The 18,780-nt window shown below is 48.4% G+C and overlaps 1 protein-coding gene and 1 long non-coding RNA gene across 3 annotated transcripts in view; one reads left to right on the top strand and one right to left on the bottom strand.

Annotated features, from left to right (window-relative positions):
* Window positions 1-855: 855 nt before the first annotated feature.
* The window catches only part of XPC (XPC complex subunit, DNA damage recognition and repair factor), a 33,544-nt gene continuing 15,619 nt past the window's right edge, over window positions 856-18,780 (bottom strand). The window contains exons 8-16 of one of the 2 annotated variants that reach the window (XM_061197324.1): window positions 10,326-10,415; window positions 8,601-9,497; window positions 7,232-7,392; window positions 4,680-4,761; window positions 3,582-3,716; window positions 3,332-3,501; window positions 2,690-2,783; window positions 2,095-2,184; window positions 856-1,484 (exon numbers count right to left, since the gene is read on the bottom strand). In XM_061197324.1, the coding sequence (XP_061053307.1) occupies window positions 1,275-1,484; window positions 2,095-2,184; window positions 2,690-2,783; window positions 3,332-3,501; window positions 3,582-3,716; window positions 4,680-4,761; window positions 7,232-7,392; window positions 8,601-9,497; window positions 10,326-10,415 (1,929 nt within the window). In that variant the 3' untranslated portion in view covers window positions 856-1,274. Of the gene's footprint in view, window positions 2,185-2,689; window positions 2,784-3,331; window positions 3,502-3,581; window positions 3,717-4,679; window positions 4,762-7,231; window positions 7,393-8,600; window positions 9,498-10,325; window positions 10,416-18,780 lie in introns of both variants that reach the window. The other variant, XM_061197323.1, reaches the window with a different exon arrangement.
* LOC133095602 (uncharacterized) lies at window positions 4,146-10,617 on the top strand. The gene is made up of 3 exons (XR_009701639.1): window positions 4,146-6,022; window positions 6,287-6,510; window positions 7,121-10,617. It is a non-coding gene; the product is annotated as an uncharacterized LOC133095602 (long non-coding RNA).

Here is an 18,780-nt window from a genome sequence, read left to right as displayed (position 1 = left end):
CTCAATATCTCTAGCACTTAGAAACCTACTCTGGTTTGTGTGGACTTAAGAGCGGCTCCCACCTTTGCCGGTCTTCAGATCGTTCTCAGAGGTGGGAGGGAGCCGGCGGGACCCGGCACAAAAGGCATCCCGCATCTGCCGCTGATGAGCTGTGTGACACTAGGCATGGCAGTGACCTGAGCCTCAGCTTCCTCATCTGTGACACGGGGACAGTGCCTCTCTACGCAGTGAGATAAAGCCCACGAGCGCCTGAAGAAGTGGGCGGCCGCGAAGTGTCCACCCTGCAATTTGAACTTTTCCCTTTTTACTGGATTTGAAGCAGGTGAGTGGTAACTTTTCAAAACCTGAGGTTTCACTCCATTTCCAAGATGCATCCTAGGAGCTGCTATCTGCCTGAAGAACCAGTTATTCCTGCAGAGACGGGGCAGTGCTCTTGACTCAACTCCTAGAAAACAAGGTGCTCACCTCCAGGAGGGTGAGAGCCAGCTCTGGTGCACGAAGTGCCAGACCAGGCAGTTTCCATGGCAACCCCCATGTGTTTCACAACAGGAGCCTGCCTGCCAGTTCTTGCTGCATGAGTCACACCCCAAGTGTTTTGTTTGTTTCCCTTGGATAAAACAGACTCAAATTTTTTTTAATGGCTCCTGTCAAAGATTAAGTCATATCTCCTGGATTAAACATAGAAAGAAAAAAATTCCATGTGTGTAATGGTAAGTTCCCAGCCTGTGGGAAAACAAGATCTGGATCTTTAATGTAGTCACGACCTGCATACAAATCACTGTCATCCCAGTGTTCTTATCTGATGTTAAATCTGAAAGAAAACATAGAGTCACGTCTTTCTAGAGAAATGCTTTATTTTTTTCCTCAAAATGTTATAAAAGTTATTTCTCCTAAATATCTACAGTGCATATAGGGCTTTATAAATGTATCCAGTAATGAATAAAATCTAGGTTAACATTGATCCACTCTTCCTGACATTTCTTTAATTCTCGTTTTTCCTTTTCTTTCCTGACTTTAGCTCTTTGTTCTAGTCTTCTGCCACCACGAAGTGTTACCTGGGAAAGTAGGTCCAGCCGTGTCACCCTGAGACAGCCTGCACTGACGTGCTCTCCCCCCACGGTGTCAGGCGGCGTCAGGGACCTGACCGAGGGCAACGAGGCGCCGGCAGAGAAGGGGCCCGAATCTGCAACAGCACGAGTGTCGCACGCAGGAGGGATCTATCCGGGAGCAAGGTCTGGGGCACGGCTGAGCCACCGAGGAGGTGACCACTCATATCACAGCTTCTCAAACGGGAACAGGTGGGAAGCTGCCTCCTTCTCCTCCCTCCTGCTCTTCCGGGGGCACTTCCGCTTCTCCTCTACCTCTCGGTTTTGGGGCCAGGAGGCCGCCAGGATCCTGGCCGCTTCCGCGGGAGAGCTGGTCCCCTCCTCCTCGTCTGAAGAGAGTCCTCCGCCTGCGTCTGCGTGGGGAGTGGCTTCCTCGCTCTGGGGGGGACAGTGGAGGAAGCCGCGTCAAGAGGCAGCGATGCCCCAACAGCGCTGAGCCGTGACCCGGAGGACAGGGCTCAGCCCAGCAGGTCCTAGAGCGCTTGCTGTGCACACAGGGCTGGGGACACAAAACTGCCCTCGAGGAGCTACGAGCAATCCAGGAGGTAACTGCATTTTCTTCCTCGTTTCTGAACAGAACAAGTGCACGAATGCACAGCACCAGCGCTCGGTGCCCACTGCTGCGAGGACGGGCTGGGGAGGGCAGGGAGAGCTGTGCGTGGGGTCGCAGCTGCCCCCAGAGCGTGTCTGTGCGTCTCTGACCACTCCACGTGACTGTGTCCGGGGGGCCTCTGTGCCCCATGGGAGCCCGCAGGGGCTGCGAGAGGGACCTGAAGGAGCACCTGTGGGCCTGGGGATGGTCACAGCCCCAGGGGCAGCACAAGGCCAGGAGATGCAGACACCTGTCCCCCCCGAGTGGGCTCAGCACCAGATCCAACCCATAGCGGGCACCCTCTCGTGCAGACAGGGCGGGGGTGGCAGAGCAGCCGAGGCCTGACTCCAGGACACCTTTCTCAACGTGGACAGGACCACCAAGGACCACCCTGACCTGAGCCCCGTAGCGAAGCCTCAGCCGCTCCCGGATGAGCAGCCCTTTGACCAGCAGCTTCCAGTTCCCCAGAGCACGCTTCTCCCTTTTCTGCAAAAGCAAACAGAATGGAAAACACCGTGCACTGCCGTTTCAGGAACATAAAGATACAGATAACACTTCAGGTTAAAATAGTTTCTCAACCATACCAAGTGTGATTCATAAAGTGCTACACACAAAAGGCACCAAAACCAGGAACCTCTTCTTAATTGTTAACCAACTCTAAAGTGTTTAGTGGAGGAGGGGGTCTGGGACCTGGACCACGGGCAGCTCCCTTTAACGGAGGCGGGTGTCGGCAGCAGGGGTAGCGGAGCCTGGAGCCCGGATCCAGGCAGACAGTGGACAGAGACGGTTCTGAGGAGCAGGCAGGTTGTTGCTCAGTGCTGGCTCCCCGGTGCCTCCCAGGAAGAAAGAGCCAGAAAGAGGGCCGAGCCCGGACTCTCCCCTCCTCTTACACGTGGCGTGAGGGAGGCTGGAGGGAAGACCGGCTCCGCGGTGTGTGCCGCCCGCCTTTCTGCTTCCCCGTCCTGGCCCCTCCCAGGCCCTGCCTGCTCACCTCCTTCTCCTTCTTCTCAATGAGCGCCTGCTCGTTCTCCCAGGCGGTCAGGAGCACATCTTTATATTCCTCACAGACTATGTAGCCGTCGGTTCTGTGGGGATCAACACAGATGGTCTCTCTCGAGTCTGGGCCTGCTCTGGCCTCTCCACTCCCCTCCGCGGGGGACAGTGGGCTGCTCCTAAGCACTCAGGGCCCTGAAGTGCTTCCAGGGTCAGCAGTCCACAATCCCGGCCACAGCTGCTGGCAGACACCACCCATGCAGAAGGCAGGCCCGTGGACCCCAGGCTGTGTCCTCTTCCCCAGCCCCCTCCCCCACCCCCACTGCAGGGCAGGACAGAGGTCACCGACCAGGAAGGATGCTGACCCTATTCAGTCACCCTGACCACCCCCAGAACAGTTTTAATCCACATCGTTAGGATGCTGGTTTCGCAGCTTTCACTGGTTTTGCAGCCTCTGGTTGGAAGCCAGAGTAAAAGTATAAAACATTGAGGGTTAAGGCTGATTTTGCAAATCCAGAGTAAAACCTTGAAAATAAGAGCCACTGGGCCTCAACCCCCGCCAGCCCCACACCAACCTCCCGCCCCTTCTCCGTAACCTCCCCCCACCCCTTCTGGCCTCCACGGGAGGCCCCTCACGCACATGGGATGGGAGTAGCCTTTGTGGAAATCGAAGCCCGTAACAGCCTGGGCACAGTCAATGTTCAGCTTTCGGGCCACGCGGTGCAGGTTGGGCAGGTTCAGCTGGACGCAGCCGACAGGCATCATGCCGGGCAGGAAGAGGTACACGTTCCCAAATTCATTCCGGGGGACCTGCAGAGGGTGGCACACCGGGTCCAGCTGGCCGCAGAGGGAGGTGGCCTGGTACCGACCCCACTGAGCGTGGCCCTTACCTTCCCGTCCACGGCCACCGGCGGCTGGTACTGCTCGGTCTGCCACTTGCCAAACAGGCCCAGGTCATTGTAGTCCTGCAGCTGCGGCTCAGCCAGGCGGGCTCTCCGGGCCCGGTTGGAATAGCCTTTTACAACCTACACCGGAGGGGACAGCCACAGTTTATAAGAAAGGCGACCACTTCCTGAGCGTTCACTGTACACCGGGCACTGTTCTCAGTGCTTCTGTGTATTGATTACTTAATCTTTTCAACAAACCCAGGAGGTAGAGTCTATTATCGCCTCCATCTTATAGCAGCCTAGGAGGTATAAACAATTCACCTAGAGTCACACAGCTTGTAGAGACCAGAGCCTGTGTCTTGAACAGCTATGCTGTGTTTGGTGTCCATCACTGAAGGGGAAATTGGGACTCAGAGATGTTCCTGTGGCCGGTGAGTGACGGGGCCTGCTTTCGGCAGTGACCGCCTGGCTCCCTGTGCCTCAGCCCCTTCCCACCAGCCAGAGGCCCCTGCACCCCGGCCCAGCTCCCTGGGTCTCACAACGCGAAGGGCTCCTCCTAGGGATCCGACAAAGAAAAGCGACTGTGTCTCATGACTGGCCGCTGTCCTCCGCCGGCTGAAGCGGGCCCTGTGTCTAGTGACAGCCTGTGCGGTCTGCGCTGAATTCACGCGTCTGTGGGCAGCTGACCGGCCGGAGAGGGAACGAGGCATTGGGGCTGCACGCTGCCATCTCACTAGCTCAGGCCTTGGACAAGTTTCCCTTTCTGAGCTCCTGTTTTCTCATCCGTACAACGGGCATCCTGATGCTAACTCCTGTGAGACTCAGCGAAGATCACATACATGCAAAACAAAGGGACAGTGAGGGCGGGTGGGCCTGTCCACGCCAGGCAGGGCTCCGGCCTCTCAGAACAAATGGGTGACACGGTTCTGACCCACAACACTGGGGCTTGGAGGGCTGCTTGCTGGCCTAGATTCCCTGCGTGCTCGGGAAGGCCCATCTTACAAAGTCCTCAAGTAAAGATGCTCTTCTCCTCTGATCCTCTCAAGCCAGAACAGTCTGTCCCCACACGTGCGCGGCAGCCCGCAGTCCCGCGGCCGTTACCTTGTAGGGCACTTCTCCAAGCCTCACCACTCGGGCCTGTTTCAGCCACGTGTCCCTGGAGTGCAGGGTGTGCACGCAGTCCCTAAGGAGCCAATGGGAGACAAGACAGGGTTCACGCCCACCGAAGCACCCCGCAGGGCCCGGCTGCCTCCTCTGGCCCCCCAGGAGAAGGGGGAGCTCGGCCCTGGAGCGTCTCCCGGGGCACCAGGGGCCTGCGTCAGGCCCACGGTTAACAGGCACCTGCTGTCTCGCGGGGGGATGCATCCACTCACAAATCCCAAACTAAATGGCTTCCCGTGGTGCCTTGCCCCTCCTCCCGCCAGAAGGGCCCAGCAGTGCAGGTGCAAGCCCTCACCCAGGGTCTGGTCCGCTCCCGAATACCAGAGAGGGGGAGGGAGGGACGAGTGTCCAGAGAAGGGGTGGGGAAGCCAGAAGACGACGCGGAGACTACAGTAAGCTGACAAAGTACACAGGTTAGGATGAACGCACACAGAACAGTCGGTTCCATCTGGCTCTGGCTTCGCTCTCCTTCCAGAGCTTAGAGCCACACCCTGCCTCCCATTCCAGCTGCTTCCTGCCGAGCCTTCAGCAAGGCCCGCCCTTCAGTGGGGCTCCAAGGAGCAAGGGCACTAAGCTCCCTCTGGTGCGGACATCCGGCCCTTCGCCTGCCCCCGGGCTGAGGCTGACGTCCAGCACAGCACACCGGACAAGGTCACACCTCCTCTGTGCCCCTTCCTAGCGGGATGACCCCCGATCCATCAGGAACGGTGGGCACTGCCTCCCTGCCTCACAAGCTGCTGGGGGGACCAGGGACAAGGGCTCCACACGCATGCCCACCGCAGGGGCACATCTCTGCCTGAAGGAGTGACTGTCACGGTCGTGGTCTTCCGGTAGGAGCGGAGAAGGGGCAAGCAGGTGGGCATCGCCTGGACATTCACAAGGATAGCAGAGGGAAGTGGGCACAGACAGCCCGTTCACAATAAATCTCAGCTTCTAACCACTTTACATCTGTTAGGACACTACTCAAGAAACAGAAAACAAGAACTGGAGAGAATGTAGAGACACTGGGAACTTCATGCTCTGCTGGGGGATGTAAAATGATGCAGCCACTGCAGAAAACAGTGCGGAGGTTCTTCACAAAGTTAAACAGAATCACCATGTGATGCAGAAATCCTACTTCTGGGCATATACATCCAAAAGGACTAAAAGCAGGGTCTCAAGAGATGTCTGTGCACCCATGTTCATAGCAGCACTAAACACAACCAAAAGGGGAAGCAACACAAGTGTCCATCAATGGATGCCAGTCACAAAAGGACAAATGCTGTAGGATCCACTTCTATGAGGTGACTGGAGGAGTCAGATTCATAGACAGAAAGTAGAGGGTGGTTACCAGGGCCTGGGGGTGGGGTGGGGTGGGGAGGGGGGGTTAGTGTTGATGGGGACAGTTTGGGAAGACAGAAAAGTTTTGGAGATGGTGGTGACGGCTGCACAACAATGTGAATGTACTTAGTACTACTGGACACTTCAAATGGTTCAATGGTAAATTCTGTTCTGTATATTTTACTACATTAAAAACAAAAAATGTCTGCCTCTAAAACTTTCTCCAGGCAGGGACCCCCTTCCCACCAGATGTCCCCTGCACGTAGGACACCTGTGCTGTATCCTCCATTGAGGTCGCCAGGCCCTGGACGCTGTCGGCAGCTGGGCCCCTGACCAGCCAGGGGGCAGAAAGCTCCCACAGTGACCCTAACCGGAGGGTCGGGGATGCCTCCCCTCGGGGCTGAGCTGCAGGAAGTAGCTGTCAGGCAGAGGAGTTGAGCCACCTACTCCTGTGAGTTTCCCTAAGTTTCCTTTTCTGTCTTTCTTTTCCCGTTTATTAAGAACATCCTCTATTTTGTGGTCTTGCGTGTCAGAGTTTCTAAAAATCACTTATTTTCTTTCTATTAACGTTTCTTAAATTCCTACTTCCATTGTTAAATTCTGACTCACCTTAAGTTTGTTATTACATTTTTTCTCAGTTTTAACTTTGTATATATTTTATGTTTATTTTCTATGCTGTTCCCCCTCCCCCGCTTCTTTGGCAATTTCTTTTCACTGTGGAAAAAAACACACATAAGATAAAATTTACCCTCTAAACCATCTTCCGAATCTACAGCTCAGTGGCATCAAGTACATTCACACTGTTATGTAACCATCACCACCATCATCTCCAGAACTTTCTCCTCTTCCCAAACTGAAACTCTGTCCCCATAAAAATATCCGCTCATTTTAAGTTTCATTATCAAATCCTTTATTCCTTCCCTTTTGCATGTTCTTTGACTTCTGTTTTTGGGGTGTGTTTTCTTATTGCCCCATATAAACCTTATCTGTCCTACTTATCTTTCCCCCCATAACTTTTCTCCCCCTGCTGATCTTTTAATCCCCATGGTTTTCATTTCCAGGCTGCAGCCTCTCCGCCGTGCCCCCCGCCCACAACGGCATGCGCACACTGTGAAGCTCCAACCCCAGCCCAGCGAAGGCTGCTAATCCCGGGCCGCCGGGCGTCTCCTCACCTGGAGTAGACAGCCTCTCCGCGGCAGTACCCGAGGATGGCAGCCGTCTCAGGGTAGATGGCCTCGTACTTGAGGAGGTGCCTCTTGAGGGCATACAGAGGGTGGTTCTTGTACGTGCCTATGACGGTGGGCAGAGGCTGGTCCAGGTGCCTCGCCTGAAACTGCAGAGGCCGAGAGACGACGTTGGGCGTGGTGCTCGGAGAGGGAGGGAGGGAGGTTGGCGGTGACCACCGAACTTGCCCAGGTAACTGACGGTGCCGTGGGGCTTTCGGAGCCCCAGGGCCACCGCACCACGCTGTGACCTGGCGTTCTGTCCCACAGGTTTAGGTGCCTCGGAAGCTCCGCAGGGGCCAGTAATCCTGCAGCTCGCAGCAACGGAAAAGTCCTCCCTGCCCTCTGACACCTCGGCCGGCCCGAGCAGAGCCTTCCTCGGGAGGAGGCCTCACCTCAAGTGACACCACAATTCTGTGACACGGGTTCAGCGGCTCGGCTCCCACGGAAACCAGAACGAGCACTCACACCTTCTCCGTCCACTACGATCTACACCTGTTCTCCCCGCTGCCTCAAGGCGCCTAGCTCCTCGCAGGCAACCCCACTGCTCTCACCTGCATCCCACTCACCAGGTCTCCTGCACTTCCCCGCAGCATCTCTTCAAACCCCGACAGACAAGGGAGGAGCGGCAAGTGGGAGCAGGAGGGACCCCGCTTGGCCAGCTTGCATGACAAGCCCTTGAACTAGGTCAGTCGCAACACGCTCTGCACGACTGCCACGACCCTGTCACCTCTGAGCCACACCCTGAGCGATGCAGTGCACAGGGACGACTCCCTGCCCTGGGGAACTGGCAATAATTCTCCAGCAAGTCTGCCGACCCTGCGGGCGGCCCTGCACAAGCCCCGGGCCCTCTTCCGGGCCCACGGCTGTCCCTCGACTCAGGGACGCGCTGCTCCAGAAGCCGCCCCCAGGGCGCCCCTCACAGACGAGCCATCTCCTCAGCCCTCCTCCTGGGGGCTGGGCGTTCTGCGTCGGGGCAGGGATGCTGGCGTGCACGCCTCTGCGCGCGCGCACGCTGAGAAGGGAGGACAGTCGTATTACTGCGCGCTTTCCTCTTTCACTCAGGACTACCTACCTGACTTAAAGCTCCAAATTTATAACTGGGCAATAACTGAACGTACACAGGCTTTGAAGCCAGAGCAACCTGGGTTCAAATACCAGGTCGGCTCATCTCTCAGACTCTAAATGTTCAGCTGGTAAAACGAAGGCTACGATAACCCCAGCTTTGTACTGCTGCTGTGATAAGTAACTGAGCTAACACTCTACAAACACGACACGGGGCTGGGCATCCAGCAGGGGCGCGTGCGCAAGGCCTCACCTCCTGGTCCTCCCTCTGCTCCCTCGCCACCAGCGGGCTCCGGTAGGGTCGCAGGGCCTCGGCCCACCACGCGGCGTCAACCCGGCACTTTCGGGTCGCCGTCATCCAGGCAGGGTCGTACCTCTGTGTGACGTCGCGCACCCAGCCGTCGCCGTCGATGCCCACGATGTAGGTCACAGGCTTGGTGGCGTGCTGGTAGCAGGTCAGGGGCTGGCCCACGACTCCGTGCACACAGTCCACGCACAGCCACTTCTCCTCCCGCTCGGAGAACACCTCCAGCCACTGGTCCACACCAGCTGCTCTCCGGCCGTCTGCCTCCTCACCATCCACGGGCATCGTACGCTTGCCTCTCTTACGCTTACTGCCGGAAGCGCTTACAGACGCTTCTGGAAAGCCAGGGGGCTGAGGCTGGCTTCCACGCTGGGACCTGGACTCCCTCTTGGACCCCACCTTCATCCTCTGAGGGGCGGTGGCCCTCCTCTGCCTTGAAAGGCCTGGCTCAGAATCCTCGTCGGATGGGCGATGGCTGTCCGAGCTGGAGAGCTCAAAGTCAGAGCCGCTGCCGGCCTCGTCACTCCCGCTCTCTTCTTTGTAAGACACCCTGGCGGCCGCCCGCCGCTCCCGGCCCCGCGAACGCCTCTGGGTCCCCTCCGTCTGCCCCCCGGCCTTGCCCTCTTCTTCCCTGCTGGAGGAGGGCTCTCTCCGCTTCTTCCTGATGGCAGCCGCCTTGCTCCCCTTCCCTTTGGCACGTGCACTGCCAGCGCCCTCAGAAGACGTGTCCTCTCGTCTGCTTCCTCTGCTGGTCTCTGGTTTGCTTGGTTTTCCAGGAACTTGGCTGGAAGTTTCTGAGGAGCCTCCAGGACCCTCTGTGGATCTCTCCTTGGAAGGTTTCTTTCCCTTAAACAGAATAGGAAATTTTTTCTTTTTCTTTTTTTGCTAATGATACAATAAAGACTCTGGCATCTAACGGGGCTAAGTCACACTGGAACACCAGCGTACACAAGACGTTCCCGGCTCAGACAGTGACAGGCTGGCTACCCTCCAGGGCTGTAAGAAAGCAGTCACTAAATTCTGCAGCACCTTAAATAAGGCCACACTCTAATTCTTTTCAATACAAAGTGTAGCACAGGGAAAAGAGCACGGGATGTGGAAACAGACAAATCCGGGTTCAAACTCCACTTCTGCTTTCTCATTTTTTATGTGATTTGGATAAATTATGTCACCTCTGAGTCTCAGTTTCCTCAGCAATAGTACTCACCTTGCACATAAGGCATTTTGCAAACAAAGTCACAGCATTAAGAATTCAGAAATTATTAAACTTGACTTCTGGACCCAATTTCAGACAATGCCAGCACCCCAAGGAGCACAGCGGTCAGCCTCCTCGGATGACGGTAGAGTTCTGAGTCCTCACCGTCCTCTCTCCACACCGCTGAGGAGGACCAGTACCTTCTTATTCCACCACTTACAGAACAGAAACCAGAGCACAAAGGAGCCCAAGCTCTCGCAGGCCCCTCTACGCACGCAAAGCCTGGCTGCTAGATACCCACCCAGGCGCCCAGTCTTCCCAGCACAGGGCCTGTGCCAGGCAGGCTCCGAGGAACCCTGCTCCACGAAGACTGATTTTTAAAAATCGTCTAATGAGCAGATCTGTTTGCTTTAAGTCTCATAATTTCTCACTCCTCCCTGACCAACTACTCTTTTCTCTGGAAGCCCCGGGAACCTCACCTTCGCTGCTGATAACTTCAGAGGAATTGGCTGTAGAGACAGTACGAGTCGGGTAGGGAGATGCAGGGCCCGGAGAATCAGTAAAAATATCTATAATGAAAAAGAACAACATGCTTATCCTCAGGAAAGAATTTAGGATTTGCATAATTCCATGCTGTTTGTTGTGGTGCCTGTTTATAAAAGGGAAACAACCAAATTGTCTAACAGTAGGAGCCTGGAACCCTCAACACTATTAAAATGATGCTGTAGAGATTTATCTTTGTAGAAAAATGGGGAAAGGTAACCATATATTAAAGGAAAAGAAATGTTTGTTTTTTAATGAGTTATGTTAATTTTTGTAAGAAAAAATCGTGTCCAGACATAAACATGTATGTATATTTGGAAAAGCATCCATATATGGGGTTATGGGTGTTTATAGGTGTTTGGTTTTTTTCCGGCTTACCTATCTTCTGATTGTTCTGTTTTCAACATGTGTTGTGTTTGTGATAAAACAATAAAGCAAAATACCACTTTGAGAGAAAAGACATCATCATCATCAGGACCGAGAATCCCTCCCCTGCACTCAACCTCCCCAGAGCGAATCTTTCAACCAGAGGCTGCAGCTCTAAAAATTCTGTGAACTTGGAAGGATGGGAGCCTCCTCATGGGAATTAACCTCCAAAACAACAACAGTGGGACAGCACGTGAGCAAGATCTTCCCACACAGACCTCAGGGTCCCGGCGTCCTCATGAATCACTACAGTCATTTTCCCTCCTCGGAAAGCAAGAGCAAAAGTCAGAAACAGGAAGGCAGGTTTTCTGTGAAAAGCCAAGTATATTGAAAAAAATAACTACTTTTGCCTTGTTTCTTCTGGAGTTAAAAACAGGGGGGATGAGAAAACATCAAAGAAACCCAAATTGAGGAACTCTACAAAATTCCTAAGCAGCACTCCTCAGGAGTGTCCAGGAGGACTGGGACACAGTCACAGCCTGGAGGGGAGGGGGCGCTGGGGCAACAAGATCACTAATGCCTGGACTGTGTCCTGGGACAGGAAAAGGGCGTCAGTGGGAAAACCTGGAAAACACAACTCATCCCTACAGTGTGGTTGACAACACACTATTAACTGGCACAGTGAATACTGTACGAGTGTTGGTTGGCTCCTCAGTTTCTCAGTGTGCGGGTGGCACAGGGGCACAGACCACAGGGAAGACTGGATAAGGTCAGGTACACGACAGCACTCTGGAAGCGACCTTGTGCTTCACAAAGACGTGTGGTCACCACCTTTCACAAGGACGTCACTGAAGAAAAAATTTAAGTTACAAAACTGTATGATCCCTACACTAAATACAAGGTGACCCAAGTGAAAAGGACGAATCCTAGAAACATACAAATTACCAAAACTAACTCAAGAGAAAATAGAGACTCTGAAGAGACCTGTAACGAAAGACTGAGTCAAAAATCAAGCCCTCCCAACAGAGGGGGATCAAGAGAGCAGAGTATGAGGACGTGGAGCTCACCTCCCCCCACAAACACACCAAAAACACATCTACGTGAGCAACAACTCCCACAGAAAACTAACTGGAAACTCACAGAAGAGCTCCCATAACCAAAGCTGTAAGAAAGATCTCCATGTAACCACGTAGGATGGAAAAAAGAAAGGTACCAGGTTGGGACCGGCACTCCTGGGAGGGATCTGTCAGGAAGAGAAGGTGTCTGCTTGCCCTGGGGAGTCCCCTTCCTGCTGGGAAGCCCACTGAGACAGACAGGAGGGCTGGAGAAGCCTAGACTCAAGAGCAGCACGCGGGCTGGCTTGCTAACAACCAGGACAGAGAGACCTGCGCTGGTGGCGGCCGCCTCCCCGCAATTCCCAATTCTAAGGGGCGAATGCCCTGGCCCCGCTCACTCCACACCACGGCCTGGCGTGAGATCAGTGCAGAGACTGGGTCTAGCTGCGCAGAGGCAGACGGGGTGCCTGGGATGTGATCCAGGTGGGACTGTGAAGACTCCCGTCAGTGCACACACAGGGGCCACGGGGCACGCTCGGAAGACAGTGTCAGCGCATGCCGCACGTGGCACCTCAACAAGGTGCAGCAGCTAAGCAGTGAATTTTACGTAGAACCTACAATATGCTGCCACAAGAGACTCGCTTCATGGCGAAAGACGCACACAGACTGAAAGTGAAAGTATGGAAAAAGATATTTCATGCAAATGGAAACAACAAGAAAGCGGGCATAGCAATACTTAACAAAAGACAAAGTAGACTTCAAAACAAAGACAACAAAAGACAAAGTAGACTCAAAACAAAAACCATAAAGAAAGACAAAGAAGGATATTATATAACAATAAAGGCATAAATACAACAGCGTATTACACTTGTTAACATATACGCTTCCAATACAGGAGCACCTAAATATATAAAGCAAATATTAACAGACATAAAAGGAGAAATTCACAGGAATACAATAATAATAGAGAACTATAACATCCCACTTACATCAATGAACAGATCATCCAGACAGAAAATCAGTAAGGCAACAGAGGTCCTAAACGACACAATGGACCAACTGTACTTAATAGATATCTACAGAACACTAAATAAGAAAAACACCAAGTACACATTCTTTTCAAGCCAGCATGGAACATTCTCATGGATAGACACATACTAGGTCACAAAACAAGCCTCAACAAGTTTAAGAGGACAGAAATATTTTCAAGCATCTTTTCTCACCACAACGGTAAGAAACTAGAAATCAACCATAGAAAGGAAAACAGGAAAAGAACAAACACATGGAGACTAAACAACATGCTACTAAAAAGCAAATGGGTTGATGATGAAATCAAAGAGGAGACCAGAAATATCTTGAGACAAACGAAAATAGAAACACAATCTTACAAAATCTATGGGATGCAGCAAAAGCAGTTCTAAGAGGGAAGCTCATAGCAATACAGGCCTTCCACAAAAACAAGAAAAATCTCAAACAAGATAACCTACCACCTAAAAGAATGAGAAAAAGAAGGACAAACAAAACCCAAAGTCAGCAGAAGGAAATAATAAAGATCAGAGAGGAAATAAAAGACATCAAAAAAGCAATAGAAAAGATCAATAAAACCAAGAGCTGTTTTTGTTTTTAAGATAAACCAAATTGATAAACCTCTAGCGAGGCTCACCAAGAAGAAAAGAGAGAGGACTCAAATAAACAAAATAAGAAACAAAAGAGGAGAAACAACTGAAACCACAGAAAAACAAAAAATCATGAAAGAATACAAACAGTTATACGCCAACAAATTGGACAACCTAGAACAAGTAAACAAGTTTCTAGAAACGTACAGCCTGCCAAAACTGAGTCAAGAAGAAACAGACAATTTGAACAGACCATTCACTAGAACTGAAATAGAATCTATAATTTAAAAAACTCCCTGCAAACAAAAGTCCAGGACCAGAGAGCTTCACTAGGGAATTCACCAAACATACAAAAAGACAAAAACAAAAACTTATATCTATCCTTCTCAAACTATTCCAGAAAAATGAAGAGGAGGGAATACTCCAAAATTCATACTATGAACCCACCATTACCCTGATACCAAAACCAAAGACACTACAAGAGAAGAAAATTACAACCCAAAATCTTTGATGAATATAGATGCAAAAATCCTCAACAAAGTATTAGCAAACTGAATCCAACAATACATACTAAGGATACCACGCTCGAGTTGGATTCACTCCAGGGTTGCAAGAATGGTTCAAAATATGTAAATCAATCAATGTGATACACCACATTAACAAAAGAATAGATAAAAATCACATGATCATCTCAATAAATGCAGAAAAAGCATTTGACAAAATTCAACAACCATTCATGATAAAAACTCTCACCAAGGTGGGTACAGAGGGGACATAACTCAACATGATAAAAGCCAACTATGTCAAACCCACAGCCAACATAATACGCAAGAGTGAAAAACTGAAAGCTTTCCCAATAAATTCAGGAACTAGACAGGGATGTCCACCCTCGCTGCTTCTATTTAACATAATATTGGAAGTCCTAGCTACAGCAAGCAGACAAGAAAAAGAAATAAAAGGCATCCGAATTGGAAGGGAAAAGGTAAAACTATCACTATTTGCAGATGACATGATATTCTATAAAGAGAACCCTAAAGTTTCCACATAAAAACTATTGGAACTAATAAATGAATTCAGCAAGGCAGCAGGATGTAAGATTAATATACGGAAATTTACTGTGTTTCTATACACTAACAATGAAATACCAGACAGAGAAATAAAAAAAGCAATCCCGTTTAAAATTGCATCCCCCCCCAAAAAAACCCCCAAAAAACACAAAACACAAAACCTAGGAATAAACTTAACTAAGGAAGTAAAAAGATCTATATGCTAAAACCCATAAAACACTGATTAAGGGAAATGAAGATGATTCAAAAAAATGGAAAGATATCCCATGCTCTTGGATTGGAAGAATTAATATTGTTAACATGAACATACTACCCAAAGCAACCTACAGATTTAATGCAAACCCTATCAAAATACCCATGACATTTTTCACAGAACTAGAATAAATAATCCTAAAACTTATATGGAACCACAAAAGACCCAGAACTGCCAAAGCAATCCTGAGGAAAAAGAACAAAGCTGGAGGCATAACCTTTCCAGACTTTATACTATACTACAAAGCTATAGTAAACAAAACAGTGTGGTGTTGGCATAAAAACAGACATATAGATCAAAGGAACAGAAGAGCCCAGAAATAAACCCACACACTTATGGTCAACTAATCTATGACAAAGGAGGCAAGAATATACAATGGAGAAAAGACAGTTTCTTCAACAAGTGTTGCTGGGAAAACTGGACAGCTACATGTAAAACAATGAGATTAGAACATTCCCCCACACCACATACAAGAATAAATTCAAAATGGCTTAAAGACCTAAATGTAAGATCTGAAACCATAAAACTCCTAGAAGAGAACATAGGTGGAACACTCTTTGACATAAATTGTAGCAATATTTTCTCGGATCAGTCTTCTAAGGCGAAATAAATAAAAGCAAAAATAAACAAATGGGACCTAATTAAATTTAAAAGGCTTTACACAACAAAGGAAACCATTAACAAAATGAAGAGACAACCTACTGAATGGGAGAAAATGTTTGCAAATGATGAGACTGACAAGGGTTAATATCCAAAATATACAAACAGCTCATACAGCTCAATAACAAAAAAAAACAAACAACCCAATCAAACAATGGGCAGAAGACATACTGATGGCTAACAGGCACATGAAAAGATACTCAACATTGCTAATTATTAGAGAAATGCAAATCAAAACCGCAATCAGCTATCACCTCACACCTATCAGAACGGCTATCATCAAAAAGCCTACAAATTACAAATGTTGGAGAGGATGTGGAGAAAAGGGAATCTCCGAACACTGGTGGTAAGAATTTAAATTGGTGCAGCCATTATGGAAAACAGTATGAAAGTTCCTTAAAAAACTAAAAACAGAACTATCATATGACCCAGCAATTCCACTCCTGGGTGTATCTGGAAAAAAAACCTCTAATCCAAAAAGATACATGCACCCCAGTGAACATAGCAGCACTATTTACAATACTCAAGACATGGAAGGAACCCCAGTACCCATCAAAAGATGACTGGATTAAAAAGATGTGGTATATACATACAATGGAATATCACTCAACCACAAAAAAGAATAAAATACTTCCCTTTGCAGCAACATGGATGAACCTAGAGAATATTATGCTTCGTGAAATAAGTCAGACAGAGAAAGACAAATATGGTAATGATATCGCTTATACGTGGAACCAAAAAAAAAAAAAAATACAAATGACAGTATACGCAAAGCAGAAACAGAGTCACAGATATAGAAAACAAACTTGTGGTTACCAAGGGGGAGTGAGAAGAGGAGAGGGACAAATTAGGGTATGGTATTAACAGATACAAACTACTATACATAAAATAGATAAGCAACAAGGATTTGCTGTATAGCACAGGGAATTATACCCATTATCTTGTAATAAGATATAATGGAATATAATCTGCAAAAAAACACTAAATCACTATACTGTAATCTGAAACTAACACAGTATTGTAAATCAACTATACTTCAATCAATCAATCAATCAATCAATCAACAGAAAATCCATGAATGCAATGCACTATGTTAGTAGAATGAAGGGGAGAAAAATCACAAGATCATCTCATTTGACACAGAAAAAGCATCTGACAGAATCCAAAGCACTTTCATGATTAAAACACATTCAGAAAACTAGAAATATGGAACTTCTTCAACATGATAAAGAATGTATATGAAAATCCACAACTACCAAGATACTCAGTCATGAAAGAGTGAAAAGCTTTCCCTCCCAATATCAAGAACCAGACAAGATGCCTGCTTTTGCCACTGCTATTCTACACTGTGCTGGAAGTTCTAGCCAGAGCAATTGGACGAGAACAAGAAACAAAAGGCATCCAAACTGGAAAAGAAGAAGTAAAACTACCTCTATTCACAGAGGTCAAGATCTTATATATAGAAAATCCCAAAGAATACACAAGAAACTGCTAAATGAATTCAGCAAAGCTGCAAGGTATAAGATCAACACAATTAGCCATTTTTTTAATACACCTTCACTGAACAATCTGAGAAGGAAATTAAGAAAACAATACCATTTACAATAGCATCGAAAAGAATAACATACCTAGAAAAAAGTTTAACCAAGAAGATGAAAGACAGGTACACTGAAAACTATAACTAAAAGAAATTTAAAAAGCAAATAAAAGGAAAGAGCCATGTTTACAGACTTAATATTGACTAGATAGCAATGCTGCCCTAATCAATGTACAGAATCAATGCAATCCCTATCAATACTCCAATGGCCTTTTTTGCAGAAATGGAAAAGCAGACCATCAAATTCACATGAAATTGCACAGGGCCCCAAATAGCCAAAACAGCATTATGAGGTTGTACTCATACTTTTGATTTCAAAACTTACTACAGATTCACAGTAATCGAAACAGTGTGGCACTGGCATAAGGACAGACATGTAGACCAATGGAATAGAACAGACAGCCCAGAAATAAACCCAAGTGTCTATGGCCAATTGATTTCTGATAAGTGTGCCAAGACCATTCATCCCCATTGAAAAACTTCCAACAAATAGTGAAAATAATACAACAAATACAATGAAGTGGAAAGACTAGTCTCTTCAACAAATGGTGCTGGGACCAGTGGATATCCACGTGCAAAAAGAATGAAGTTGAACACCTACCTTACATCATATAAAAACATTAACTCAAAATGGATGAAAGACCTAAATGTAAGAGCTAAAACTGTAAAACTCTTAGAAGGAAATACAGGAGGAAATCTTCATGATCTGGGATTTGGCAATGAATTCTTGATATGACACCAAAAGTACAAGAAACAAAAGAGGACTTCCCTGGTGGCACAGTGGTTAAGAATGTGCCTGCCAGTGCAGGGGACACGGGTTCGAGCCCAGGTCTGGGAAGATCCCACATGCCACGGAGCAACTAAGTATGTGCGCCACAACTACTGAAGCCCGCGCGCCTAGAGCCCATGCTCTGCAACAAGAGAAGCCACCGCATTAAGAAGCCCGCGCACCACAACGAAGAGTAGCCCCCGCTCGCCGCAACTAGAGAAAGCCCGCGCGCAGCAATGAAGACCCGATGCAGCCAAAAATAAATTAATTAAAAAAAAAAAGGAAAAATAGTAAATTGGACTTTGTCAGAATTAAAACTTTTGTGCATCAAAGTACTTCATGAAGAAAGTAAAAAGACAACCTACAGAATGGGAGAAAATATTTGCAAAGCATATATCTGATAGACGTCTAGTAACTGAAATATATAAAGAACTCTTGCAACTCAATAACAAAAAGACAAAGAACCCAATTTTAAATGGGCAAAGGACCTGAATAGACATTTCTCCGAAGAAGATAAACAAATGGCCGATATACACGTGAAAAGACATTAACCCATCATTAATCTTCGGGAAAATGCAGACCAAAGCCACAATGAGTACCGCTTCACACCTGTTAGGATGACTATAATCCAAAAAATGGAAAATAACAAGTGTTCGTGATGATTTGGAGAAACTGGAATCCTCGTACCTTGCTGGTGAGAAGGTAAGATGGTGCAGCTGCTATGTAAAACAGTTTGGCATACAATTACCATATGACCCAGCAACTCTACTCCTAGGTATATACCCAAAAGAACTGAAAACAAGTACCCAAATAAATATATGTACACACAATGTTTATAGCAGTACTCTTCGTAACAGCCAAAAGATGGAAAACAACCTAAACGCCCATCAATTGATGAATGGATAAGTGAAATGTGGTCTATCCATACAATGGAATATTATTCACCATAAACAGGAATGAAGTTCTGATACATGTTACAAACGTGAATGAACCTTGAAAGCATGCTAA

The sequence above is a fragment of the Eubalaena glacialis genome, chromosome 7, assembly GCF_028564815.1.
Source record: "Eubalaena glacialis isolate mEubGla1 chromosome 7, mEubGla1.1.hap2.+ XY, whole genome shotgun sequence".
NCBI lineage: Eukaryota > Metazoa > Chordata > Mammalia > Artiodactyla > Balaenidae > Eubalaena > Eubalaena glacialis.
This window is presented reverse-complemented; position numbering and strand designations above follow the sequence as displayed.